The sequence below is a fragment of the Tasmannia lanceolata genome, unplaced genomic scaffold (genome assembly GCF_043159265.1).
Source record: "Tasmannia lanceolata isolate RefF3 unplaced genomic scaffold, GAP_Taslan_0.1 ptg000008l, whole genome shotgun sequence".
Classification (NCBI taxonomy): Eukaryota; Viridiplantae; Streptophyta; class Magnoliopsida; order Canellales; family Winteraceae; genus Tasmannia; species Tasmannia lanceolata.
Genome location: NW_027518685.1, coordinates 64,369,702 through 64,383,436, shown reverse-complemented (window position 1 = coordinate 64,383,436; position 13,735 = coordinate 64,369,702). Strand labels below are relative to the sequence as shown.

The following is a 13,735-nucleotide window of genomic DNA, read 5'->3' as shown; positions in this document are numbered from 1 at the left end:
TCCTCAAAACCCTCTTCAACTGGGAAAAAATAATTTCAGATGAAACCCTCCTCATAAAGAGAACAATAAGGTGGGTTGGTTCCAAATTTTTTTTCTCATTTACCTGTTCATTTAAGATTAACAAGAAAATGGAGGCCATCTTCTCTCTCTGTTTTTTTTTCAGACGAATGAAACCCTCCTCAAAAGCCTCTTCAACAGAGAACAAAAAATGCAGACAGAACCCTACTAAAAACAAGATGAAACCCTCTTACAATGAGGAAAAAAAATAGGAAACCCACTCCATACATGATTTGCTTCTCATTTTCAGCAAAAAAAAGAGAAAAAAAGAGAAAAATTATAAGAAACTAATCTTTGGGGGCGGCCAAAGAAGGGTTTTGCAGAGGGTCGGATGCTGGGACGAGGGCGACGACGAGCGAGGATTTTCGGACAACCGAGCGTTGTGGGTTTAAACCTTTCTTTCAGCGAGAGAAGAGAGGAAGGAGATAAGGGTTTTGGTTTTTGGTTTTTGGTTTCGTACGGTTACGAAAAGAAGAAAATCCAAATCGATTTTTTTTTTTTGGTTTTGGTTTCGTACGGTTACGAAAAGAAGAAGATCCAAAATCAATTTTTTTTTGGGTTTTGGTTTCGTACGGATACGAAAAGAAGACTTACAATCGTCTTTTTCTTCCCCACCTGGGCCCACTTTCTCAGCCAATCAGAGCATACCTCTCTCTTCGACCGCACGTTTGGGAGAAACGGTTGAGCGCACACTCTTTTCTCTCTCTCTCTCTCTCTCTCTATATATATATATATATATATATATATATATACACACACACACACACACACACACACACACAACCAGTAAAAAACCCGTGCGATTAGGGCTGGTCACTATTCGGTTGTAACCGACGAACCGTTTGAACCGGAATTTATTTCGGTTTCGGTTTCAATTATTTTTTATTCGGTTCGGTTTCGGTGGAACCGAAATATTTATATTATATCTATTGCTAAAACTTAAAGTAAAGGTGGGCCCAACCCGAAGAGACCGAAGAAGCGAAGAGCAAAAGGGTTAAGGCCTTATCCAACAAACCCTAGCTACTCTTTACTTTAGTCTTTACTTTCTCATTTTTAGTTTCACACATCAAACTAGCAAAGCTGCAAACTAGGGTTTCTTGAGTTCTTCTCTCTCGACGCCTCCACCTTCGCCTCTCACCAGTCACCAGTCACCGGTCACCGGTCACCGACGGCCTTCGAATCCGATTTGATTTTTTTTTTCTTGTCTTTCTAATCTCAACGGTCGATGCCCGATGGGTTTTTTTTCTTGTCTTTCCAATCTCCGGCTTGGCGGCTTCAAATCCGGTCGGAATTGAGAAGAATCGGAACTCAGAGGTGATTTCTAACTTTAGACTTAAATTTGGTTCTGGGTTCTGCTTTGTTTTTTCTTCCATTGAAATAGGGTTCGACTTCAAGTTGATAGAACTCAGAAGACTTTTAGGGTTGCATGCTTTTTTCCCCATTGAAAATCTGAAAACTGAAATATAGTTTTGTGTCTTTTACTCTTTTTCCATTGATTTCAGGGTTCTGCTTTTTTTTTTCCCCATTGAAATAGGATTCTGCACTTCTGCTTTGTTTTTTCTTCCTTAATTTTCCATTCATTCGGTTATAACCCGAAAAACCGTATAACCGATTTAAAAATTCTGTTTTGGTTCGGTTACATTAAATATCGGTTATTGTTTCGGTTTTGAAAATAACCTAACCGAATTAAATCCGGTTACTCATGTTGGGGTAATTCAGTTCGGTTAAAACCGAATAAACACCCCCACATACGATGCACTGGTCGACAAAGAACTGTACGGACCACATCATCATAGGTTGATCCAAACCGTCCATGTGATGGAACACAACATCAATAGGTTGTGCCCGTAAAATCATGTCCATATCGTAGCTCTCCAATGTATAGAGGTTTCCATAATATGTTGTTCCTCTTAAGGTGCCCGCCATTTGTAAATATTTTTAAAGTAGTTCGGAATTCGTAATATCCTCAAAAAATTATTCAGGAAAAGTAGTTTTTTTCGTAATTGTCATATTTCTATCATTTTCTTTGTAGATTTTCCCGTAATTGTCATATACAGGTACCCGTTTCGGCACTTTTTCCGTAATTTTGCGACTTTCAAGCACTTTGTCTGTAATTTTCCTCCAAAACTTTAGTACCTAATGATTATTATTGATAGCTTCTTTCGGTACTTATTATTGCTAGCTACCTTTCAAGAAATAGTATTTCCGTACAGTTTTCACCACGTCTAATAAGACAAATCTCTGAACACATACAATTGCAAAGGATGGGCGAGACGTAGCCTTTGGAGAAGGTGGCTAGCAAATACCTATAAAAACGAAAAAGACAGGAAAAAATGATTCGAAATTACCGTCGACGTGTTAATTCCACAGCTTATTCAAATAATTCAGAAAATTCAAACATTTTCTCTTCTGCTATATATATATATATATATATATATATATATATATATATATATATATATATATACACACACACACACACACACACACACACACACAAGTAAAAAATCTCGTGCGATGCACGGGCCGACAAAGAACTATACATACCACATCATAGGTTGATCCAAACTGTCCATGTGATGGAACACAACATCAATAGGTTGTGCCCGTAAAATCATTTCCATAGGCTGATCCTAGCCCTCCAATCTATAGAGGTTTCCATAATATGTTGTTCCTCTTAAGGTGCTCGGAATTCGTAAATATTTTTAAAGGTGTCCAAAATTCGTAATATCCTCAAAAAATTATTCAGGAAAAGTAGTTTTTTCGTAATGTTATATTTATATACCTCTTCTTTGTATTGTTTTCACCCATTTCGGTACTTTTTCCATAATTTTGCGACTTTCAAGCACTTTGTCCGTAATTTTCCTCCAAAACTTTAGTACCTAATGATTATTATTGGTAGGTTCTTTCGGTACTTATTATTGCTAGCCACCTTTCAAGAAATAGTATTTCCGTGCAGTTTTCCCCACGTATAATAAGACAAATCTCTGAACACATACAATTGCAAAGGATGGGCGAGACGTAGCCTTTGGAGGAGGTGGCTAGCAAATACCTAAAAAAGCGAAAACGACAGGAAAGAATGATTCGAAATTACCGTCGACGTGTTAATTCCACAGTTTTTTCAAATAATTCAGAAATTCAAACCTTTTCTCTTCTGTTATATATATATATATATATATATATATATATATATATATATATATACTAGTAAAAAACCCTGTGCGATGCACGGGCCGACAAAGAACTGTACAGACCACATCATAGGTTGATCCCGTCCATGTGATGGAACACAACATCAATAGGCTGTGCCCGTAAAATCATTTCCATAGGCTGATCCTAGCCCTCGAATCTATAGAGGTTTCCATAATTAAAAAAGCATAAAGGAGGGGTGTAGGATTGAAATTATGTGGCTTTAATGGGTGCCTTTGTTAAAAATCATAAAGGAGGGGGTAGGATTGAAAATATGTGGGTTGAATGGGTGCTTTGTTAAAAAAAGTCAAAAAAAGTGATGTGTAATTCTCATAGAATTTTGGAAGAAATTCAAATAATTCTGTCATTTTCTCTTCTGCTATATATGTATACTAGCAAAAAAACCGACAAAGAATTGTATAGACCACATCATAGGTTGATATAAACCGTCCATGTGATGGAACACAACATAAATAGGTTGTGCCTATAAAATAATTTCCATAGGCTGATCCTAGCCCTCAATCTAAAGAGGTTTCGATAATTGTTGTTCCTCCTAAGGTGCCCAGGATTCGTCAATATTTTTACAGGTGTCCTACATTCGTAATATCAAACTTTCCGTAATTTGACACCCACATAGTGAATAAGGAAAAGTAGTTCCTAATTTCCAACCCAACTGGGTTCAACCCGACCCAACCCGATTTGCAATTTCCCCAACCTGACCCAACCTGATTTCCAATTCGGGTCGGGTCGGGTCTGGTTGACCCGATTTGATATGGTACCAATTGTTGACCACCTCAACTCAAGCCGGGTTGTTTTGAATTTTGAGAACCAATAGTGAGTCACCAATAGTCAGTTTTTAACTCACAATCGGTTCTCAAAATCCAAACCAAATAGGGACTAACAATTAACAAAGGGAAATGTCATCCGCACTACTATATTTTGATGATCACACTCCTCACTTGATTAAAGTACGGTATGACCTGCACTATAGGATTTTCCAAACCGTCCATTGTGGACTGTGGAGACTATTTCAGTGTTGGAAAAGAAAAACACATATACAGAACTTCTTCAGATGGAACCCAAATTCGGGTTTTGGGTTGGGTCGGGTTGCCCGATGGCCCAACCCGACCCGACCTGATTTCCAATTCGGGTTGATTTTTCCCAACCCAACCCGATTTGCGAAAAAGCTTAACCCGACCCAACCCAAATTCGGGTTGAACCCGACCCCCCTGCGTGGGAACATCCAAGTAACAACGATGGTTTCAAATTATATATAGTGCTAATGTCCTCACTACCATATTTTATAATGGCTCTACTTACCGTATTTTGATGATCTCACTTCTCACTTCATTAAAATGTACGGTATGGCCCTTACCATAGGATGATCCAAACCGTCCATCTGGCCACTGCCTAAGTAGGTTGTGCCCCAAAAATAATTTTCATAGGTTGATTCGAACCCACCTCCAATCTATAGCGGGTTATAGGTTGATCCAAACTGTCCATGTGATGGAACACAACATCAATCGGTTGTGCCGTAAAATCATTTAAATAGGTTGATCCTAGCCTTCCAATCGATAGAGGTTTCCATAATTGTTGTTCCTCTTCAGGTGCCCGGAATTCGTCAATATTTTGCAAGTGTCCTGCAGGAGTAATATCAATTAGTTCTTTCGTCATTGTCATATGTCTTTACCTCTTCTTCGTAGTTTTTTTTCGTAATTGTCATAGACAGGTACCCGGGTCGGTACTTTTCGTAAGTAGATTACGATTTTACCCTCATATAATTTCTCATAGAGATAGATGCTAGATATCAGCAAAGGGGTTAATGGTAAAAGAATAATTCTGATGTGTAAATCTCACAGAAAAAGAAAAGAAATTCCTTCTCTCTCTCTCTCTCTCTTTCTATATATATATATATATATATACACACACACACACACACACACACACACACACACACACACACACACACTAGTGAGACCCGACGTGCGATGCACGACACGGCAAAAAAAGGAATATGATACAAAAAAATAGTTAAAAATATGTATAAATAATAAGCAAAAAAGTATGCATAACCACTTACCAAGTAATGAAAAAAATGCAAAAGAAAAAGTTTTCTAGGCCGACAGAGAATTGTACGGACCACAGTATAGTATAGGTTGATCCAAACCGTCGATGTGATGGAACACAACATCAATCGGTTGTTCCCGTGAAATCATTTACATAGGCTGATCCTAGCCCTCCAATCGATGCACAGGCCGACAAAGAACTGTACGAACCACATTAGGTTGATCCAAACCGTCCATGTGATGGCACACAGTATCAATCGGTTGTGCCCGTAAAATCATTTCCATAAGCTGACCCTAGCCCTCCAATCGATCGAGGTTTCCATAATTGTTTTTCCTCTTCAGGTGCCCTGAATCCGTCAATATTTTGCAAGTTGTCCCGCATGGGTGATATCAAGTAGTTTTTTTGTCATTGTCATATGTCTATACATCTTCTTGGTAGTTTATTCTGTAATTGTCATATACAGGCACCCTGTGTCGGTACTTTTCGTATTAAATGACAGCAATTAACGAATTTACCCTCAAATAATTTCTCACAGATATAGATGTTTGATAGCAGCAAAGGGGTTAATGGTAAAAGAGTAATGCTGACGTGTAAAGGTGATAAGGATTTGAGGGCAGAGGGGGTATTTGAAACTTAGAGGCGTGGGAATGTGAGGGCATTTGAGGTATTTCTGTATTTTGGCTGAGGTGTAAATTCGACAGAATTTTGAGAAAATTCAAAAAAGCCTGGGCTTTTCCTCCCAGCTTATTATAGTATCTCAGGAGCTGGTTGGAGGTAGAAGATAAAGTTGATGTTGACCATTCCCTTAAAAATTCTAATGCTCACCCAAACACTAGAATCAGAATTCCCATACCGTTTATGAGATGAATTGGAATAGGATTGGAATGCTATGTCAATACCGATTCCTAATTCAGATAATCTAAACTCACCCAAAGGGTTAAAGCATAGAAAGAGATAAACCTAACCAAGGCAAGAGATAAATATAGAAATCCTACCTACTAAGATTGGCCTAATTGTTAATTTAATTTAGCTATCTAATCTAGCTAGGTTACCCCATTCAACCCACTTGCCTAGTCTACCTCCAAGATGATCCAACAATCAGATTTTCCCATATGTGATCTGACAAATCTTAACAAGCCCCCTTAAACGTATAATGATTGAATATCTCTATATGTTTGCTTACAATAAAAATTCCCAAATTGATTACAATAAAATGTCCCCAACACAATTAGCGGTGCGATGCACACCAAGCTAATGAAGAAGGTCCGTTAGCGTTGACTGATGCTTCTTGCCGAATATACTCTAGAGACAGTTGCCAAAAGGAAGCCACAATGGGTTAGATGAGACTCAAGGCCTCCATGGGCGAGTCTACATAAAATCGGTCACTATGGACCAATGCCAAAATTGGTGTGGAAGGCAATGTATCATAGTAGCCTCCCGCACCATCATACGCCCAATGCAAGTGGGAACCCAAACCTACATGCTTGTCTTGGCCTTCTTTCCTCGACCAAAGAAACTAGTGTATCTCTTTGGAAAACCCACAGTCCACACCCAAAGCTCCCTTAGGGCATGCTCATGAGCTTCAGTATGATTTCCCGATGTGCCTCACATACACAAGCAAACCCTCGCACAACTCACAAGCAAACTGCCAAGGTTCCGACCCACACTTGCTAAGCATGTCACGGCAGCGACGGGGGAGGGCCAACTCCCCTAAAGAGATTGGCCAACCACCCCCCTCAACCGGAGTGCCCACCAAAAGTGCTCTCGTGACATGCTTTTGAAGATGCAACGAGATTGTCTCGGGGAATTCTGAATATCAATACCGACCACGTCCCCGTGACACTATGCACGTGTGTTCGCGCCTGCGTTTGTTGGTGTTGACTCTTTACTCCTATTAGCCAATCGGATTACTTTCCTCCATTAACACTAACCGCTGGATTAATCCCACATCTACACAATCCGACTTTCTCATGCCTAAAAAAGCCTTTTAATCACATTGAAAATACAATGAGTGCTCACCTTGAGCCATACACTTGGTGCAATCCCCTTCAAGGTAAGAGATTTTGACAAAATAAATCAAATCTTCTTTGAAGGACTTGCACCAGGATAACTTAGTGGTTCTTGGGGGTCAAAACTAAGAAGGGTGGACTATTGCGAAGCTCGGAGCAATTTAGAGAATGCCACCACACCCCCAAGCACAATGCTATTAACTTTCCATGTTTCTTTTTCCAGCCGTAGTTAATTTAGATTACGAAATTTATTTGATAATGCATTACAGAAAGGCATTCCGCAGCTGGCTGTTGCATCTGAGGGCAGCAACCTCGGATTAATTAAATGAATAAGACAAAATCTGCTGAAAAGTGGGCATGTGTGGCTGCTCTCACAGCAGCTGCAAAATGACTTTCTTCCTAGCAAATCCCTTTTTATATACGGGTTCAGAGGCTCATACAATATAAGCATGATGACTACTAAAAGTAGCAAAGAGCAAGTTAAAGTAGGATTAGTAAGGTTTACATAGGAGACTAGACAACATGGAAATTCATTATCAAACATGTATGTAGTCTTGGATCAGGAGTGATCTCTCTTTGTAACAAAAGACAACCAAATCACTATTAACCAAAGGCCAAATACAAGGCAACAGTAACAGTATAAGAGTATTGGTGAGAAACAATCTAAATCCAGCATCAAGTGAAATCAAAATCCATCGAAATCCGGCATCAAGTGAAGTAAAGGTGAAACATATTCAAATACATCGCCACTTTAAAACTGTGGCTGCTCTCTCATGCAACAGCCAAAATGCCTTCTGCAATGGTCCCTAGCAAATCCCTTTCATGAAAGGGCTAAATATATTTAAAGGCATCTCCACATGTGAGTCAACATTGCGGTCGTAACGAGAATTTCACAAAAAAATTAGGCCACATTTGGATACCCACAAGATTTAGATATGGATTTCTCACATTTGGCAATTGAGATTTGGATCTGGATCAAATCCATAAATTTCCAAATCGACTACAACAGTGAAAAAATATGTGATTTTCAAATCTGTTCTACAAGACATTATTTGAAAACCATATTTGTGGCAAGTACCTTCACCCTCACAGCTCCTCGACCTTGCAGCAGCAGCAGCAAGAGGTCCCTCCCTCCCCCACTCTCTGCATGAAAATAATTGATGTATTTTGTATCCAAAACTCAAGTCCAAATCCAAATACAAAAGCATGAGGTATCCAAACGTGGCCTTATCTTTTTCCAGAACTTATCAAATGTTCAATGAGAAAGAATGTTTAAAATACACAAAGACAAGCCAACAACTCAAATGATACCACATCATCGCCTATAGCTCCGGACTCCATCCACCCTCAACATCTTCAAATCACTTTTCTGGTGATGACACTTCAGTTCTACAATTTTTAAAATCCGCACCGCATTTTAAAATCCAATGCAGTGGGGCTTAGCATCAATAAGCAAACCATGTTTCTTTTTCATATATTCCATACACCATCAGATCAGTAATGGCAATGGAGCAGTTATTATACATGCAAAATATTCTTAACTAAGCCCAGTTATGTATTGGATTTTGAGAACAGATCTTGAGTGCAAATCTGATTATTGATTGGACTCAATACAAATAGTTTTGGACTCACAATCAACACAAACAGGGCCTAAAAAGAGGTGTGGGATTATACATATTTAAGATCCTAAAACAAATAGGCAGCATTTCATAACAAGAATATATATATATAAAATAAAACCATTGACAGAAATGAGATAACAGCAGCAACCATCTTTAATACAAGCTTTCAGTAGCAGTAGTACTGGTAGTATAGCTATTGGAAAAAACCAATCCAAACGCCGGTGCCAGAACAGGCATTAACAGGAATATCTAAGCAACACAAAACAAAAGCAAACCGCATCATAGCAGCAGTACTGCTAGTATAATTATTGGAAGAAAACCAATCAGAACATAGAAGGCACACACCAGGCAAGAGCATTAACAGTCACTTTGAACACAGAACAAAAGCAAAATACTAGACCAAACATACGGCCTATAAAGCCTTTCATTTCATTGAAAATGCAATGAATGCACCCCTTGAGCCAATCCTCTTTAACGTAAGATATTTTGGAAAAATAAATCAATCACCTTTGGCAGTCTTGGCACTTAGGGTATCTTATTGGTTGTTGGGTCAAACTAAGAAGGGCAGACTGTTGGTAAGCTCAAAGCGACTGAGGGGAACCCCACCACACCCAAAGCATATTGCTCCGGCATTCATTAACTTTCTCTGTTTCTTTTCCTAGCCGTAGTTCATATAGATTAAGTAGTTTCATGATAATGCATTAGCTTAGGATGATTTGGTTGCAACTATAATAGTTATATTTTATATAGAGGTCAAAAAATTCATAACATTTAAGCAAGATGATAATAAGTACTCAAAAGTGAGATTTTATATGGTGTAAGCCCTTATAGTCCCGTATTTTTCTAAAAGTACCATAGGATGAACCAAACCGTCCATTTGATGGGCCATAACATAAATAGGTTGTGCTGAAAAAATTATTTACTTACGATGATTTGAACCCTCCCATCTATAGAGGTTTCCATAATATGTATTTCCTCTATTGATCGAAGAGCTATGATCATCCATTGGAAATAAGTTTTTGGGCACAACCTATTTACATTGTGGCCCATCAAATGGACGGTTTGGTTCATCCTATGGTCCAGGCCATACAATACTTTTAGAAAAATAAGGGACTATAAGGGATTACACAAGCATGATTAGCAAGGCATCGAGTCTTTAGGTGAGATTTCAAGGTGCAAATTACAGAGGAGACTTGAAATCGTGTAAATTCATCAAAAGTCTTGGATCAAGAGTGATCTCTCTTTGCAACAAAAGACAACCAACATTATCACTATTAACCATCAAGGCCAATACAAGGGTTTCACAAATTGAATTATCTTTTTCTGAACTTCTCAGTGTTCAATGAGAAAGAAACGTTTAAACTCAAATCTCATACATACGACTGCAAGCAAACTGTGACCCTACACATGAAACCACATCATTGCCTGTGGCTATGGGCTCCACTATGAGTCAAATCCTTCTATCTCTAGAACAAATTTATCACCCCATGGATTAGAACATCTTCAAACAAGCATCATTAAGAGTGATCTTTTGTTCGTAAACAAGACTAAATGCAGAGTAGATAATGTTACTGCATTTTAAAATCCAATGCAATGGGGTTAGCATCAACAAGCAAACAAATTATCTTTTTAATATATTCCATATATTAAAAAGATATTGACTAGGCCCTGTTTGTATTGGATTTTGAAAAGAGATTATGAGTCCTAAACCGTTGAGTCCAATAATCAGTTTTGATGGATTATCAAACAGGGCCTAAAAAGAAATTGCAGAAAGAGGTGAGATTATACATATTTAAGATCCTGAAACAAAGGTAAAATAGGCATTTCATAACAAAAACAAAAGGATATAACAAGACACACAGAGAGAGATAAGAGCTAAAACCATCTTTTATTGAAGTTTTCATAGTAGTAGTATTGGAAGAACCAATCACAACATAGACGACAGAACAGGCAGGAACATCAACAGAAAATCAAAGCAGCACAAAACAAAGGCAAAAGACTAGACCAAACATCACCACATCATAACGAGCAAAAGACCAGACACTAGGGTAGTAGATAACAAACACACTAGACCAGCAAAGATGGCGATCGATAGACCCTCCTCAGTACTCATCTCCTTCATCACCATCCTCACCCTCAGCAGACTCAGCCCCAACCTCCTCATAATCCTTCTCCAGTGCAGCAAGATCCTCCCTAGCCTCAGAGAACTCTCCCTCTTCCATACCCTCACCAACATACCAGTGCACAAATGCACGCTTCGCATACATCAAATCGAACTTGTGATCAATGCGAGAAAACACCTCTGCAACACTGGTGGAGTTGGATATCATACACACTGCCCTCTGCACCTTAGCCAAATCCCCACCAGGCACAACAGTAGGTGGTTGGTAATTGATACCACACTTAAACCCAGTTGGGCACCAGTCAACAAACTGAATAGTCCTTTTCGTCTTGATGGTAGCCACTGCAGCATTAACATCCTTGGGCACAACATCTCCACGATACATAAGGCAGCAAGCCATGTACTTTCCATGGCGGGGATCACACTTGGCCATCATGGATGATGGCTCAAAGGTACTGTTAGTGATCTCTGCAACAGAGAGTTGCTCATGGTATGCCTTCTCGGCTGAAATGACAGGGGCATATGAAGAAAGCATGAAGTGAATTCTTGGGTAAGGGACTAAGTTGGTCTGGAACTCAGTAACATCAACGTTTAACGCACCATCAAAGCGAAGAGAGGCGGTTAGGGATGAGATGACTTGAGAGACAAGGCGGTTTAGGTTTGTGTAGGTAGGACGCTCAATGTCGAGAGAACGCCTACAAATGTCATAAATGGCCTCATTGTCAAGAAGAACGGCTACATCAGTGTGTTCCAAAAGGGAGTGGGTGGAGAGGACACTGTTGTAGGGTTCTACAACAGAGGTAGAGACCTGAGGGGAGGGATAGACTGTAAACCCAAGCTTAGATTTCTTCCCATAGTCAACAGAGAGACGTTCCAGAAGGAGTGAACCAAGGCCAGAACCAGTGCCTCCACCAACAGCATTGAAGACAAGGAAGCCCTGGAGACCGGTACAGTTATCGGCGAGTTTTCGGATACGGTCCAAGCAGAGATCAACAATTTCTTTCCCAACTGAAATTGTATGCAAGAAAATGTTAGTATCCAATTAAGGGGTATTTGTGAATGGGGTAAAGGGAGATGGGATTATTACTAGTGTAATGGCCACGGGCGAAGTTATTGGCTGCGTCTTCTTTGCCGCTGATGAGCTGCTCGGGGTGGAAAAGCTGGCGGTATGTTCCAGTCCTAACTTCATCAATGACAGTGGGTTCGAGATCTACAAAGACAGCACGAGGAACGTGCTTTCCAGCACCGGTTTCGCTGAAGAAGGTGTTAAAAGCATCATCTCCTCCACCAACGGTTTTGTCACTTGGCATTTGGCCATCGGGCTGCAAGAGAATGTTGTGATTTAAGTAGCAGAAATAGAGAATAGAAATAAAAGAAAGATCCACAGATCTGTCAATGCACACATAAGAAGAAAATAAAAGAAGCAAACTCAAAAACCCCAGCATTCTAGGCAGATCTAATTCTTCATAACTTAAAAACCCTAGATCTGTAGAGCAACAAGCAAAAACACTAGATCTGAAGAAATAAATGAAAAACATCTAGATCTAGTGAAAAAAACGAGAACAAATAATAAAATGATGAAACATTCTACCTAGATCTGTAGAAGAACAAGCAAAAACACTAGATCTGACGAAATAAAAGAAAAACATCTAGATCTAGTGAAAAAAAAAAGAACAAATAATAAAATGATGAAACATTCTGCCCAGATCTAATTCTAGATAATGTCAAAACCCTAGATCTATACAGCAACAAGCAAAAAGACTAGATCTGAAGAGATAAATTTAAAAAAAAAAATCTAAATCTCGTGAATAAAAAACAAGAACAGATAATAAATGATCAAACAAGAACAGATCTAACGGAAATGAACAGATACAAAAACGATACAAAAGGAGAAAGTTTCAGATCGTGAAAATCTCACCTGGATGCCATGCTCGAGGCAGTAAAGTTCCCAGCAGGCATTGCCGACCTGGATCCCAGCCTGGCCAATGTGGATTGAGATGCACTCTCTCATTTCGAATCAAAAGGCAAAAGAAATGCAGGTAGAGAGAATCAAAAGGCAGAAGAGAAGAGAACAGAGACAAGGGCGTGTATGAAGACGCCTTTCAAGTGCTGAGATTTTTAGGGATTTGGATGTGAATTTATAGGAAGATGGAGGAGGGAAGGAGAGCTATGGTTCTTAACCACGGTTAGCTGAACCAGACCAACTCTGGTTGGTTAGTCTAATTACCCCGGTTACTTCTTTTCTAACTTTGCCGCCCGATTCGATTTATTTGCTAAACGGACATTATGATTGTTAAAACAAACAAAAATGCCCCTGCCCGGCTGCCCCTCTGTTTTGAAAATGACAAACGTTTGTGTTTGGGAAGGGCGATGGTTTTTTTCGCCCCCCTGCAGGATAATGCGCTGCCCTTTTAACATGATATGATGTCAAAAAGCGTTAAGGTCTTCCCACAATTCATGTAAAAGAGCGCATTATACTATAGTGGAGGCGAAAAATCATATGCCTTTTTGGAAATGACCATTTTCGACATTTTGTTTTCCCTGGGACACCCTCTATGGTGTTAAATAGCAGTCATTAATAAACTACAGGGGGCTTCCCCAAAGTTCAATGAAAGGGACGACGATGTCACTTCCTTTATTTTTGGGCATTGATGCTGGCACTGTCATGT

At 39.3% G+C, this 13,735-nt stretch overlaps 1 protein-coding gene and 1 long non-coding RNA gene across 3 annotated transcripts; one reads left to right on the top strand and one right to left on the bottom strand.

Moving 5' to 3' along the window:
- The first annotated feature begins 1,217 nt into the window (after positions 1-1,217).
- LOC143883732 (uncharacterized) lies at positions 1,218-6,068 on the top strand. The gene is made up of 2 exons (XR_013252495.1): positions 1,218-1,371; positions 5,849-6,068. It is a non-coding gene; the product is annotated as an uncharacterized LOC143883732 (long non-coding RNA).
- Positions 6,069-10,813: 4,745 nt separating this feature from the next.
- LOC143885462 (tubulin alpha-3 chain) lies at positions 10,814-13,188 on the bottom strand. Of its 2 annotated transcripts, XM_077389663.1 has the most exons (4): positions 12,985-13,188; positions 12,154-12,388; positions 11,245-12,074; positions 10,814-11,159 (listed from the first exon to the last, which is right to left on the bottom strand). In XM_077389663.1, the coding sequence occupies exons 1-4, from the start codon at positions 13,075-13,077 to the stop codon at positions 10,956-10,958; spliced, it is 1,362 nt and encodes a 453-aa protein (XP_077245778.1). In that variant the 5' UTR covers positions 13,078-13,188; the 3' UTR covers positions 10,814-10,955. The 2 variants fall into 2 exon arrangements, with proteins under 2 accessions (XP_077245778.1, XP_077245777.1); XM_077389662.1 differs by having other exon boundaries at positions 10,814-12,074; positions 12,985-13,187.
- Between the last annotated feature and the right edge of the window lie 547 nt (positions 13,189-13,735).

Coding starts and splice junctions, on each gene's coding strand:
- LOC143885462 (XM_077389663.1), bottom strand. CDS start 13,077: ATGAGAGAGTGCATCTCAATCCACATTGGCCAGGCTGGGATCCAGGTC. Junction 12,389..12,984: donor GCCTCGAGCATGGCATCCAG/GTGAGATTTTCA, acceptor ATTCTCTTGCAG/CCCGATGGCCAAATGCCAAG. Junction 12,075..12,153: donor CGCCCGTGGCCATTACACTA/GTAATAATCCCA, acceptor ATACAATTTCAG/TTGGGAAAGAAATTGTTGAT.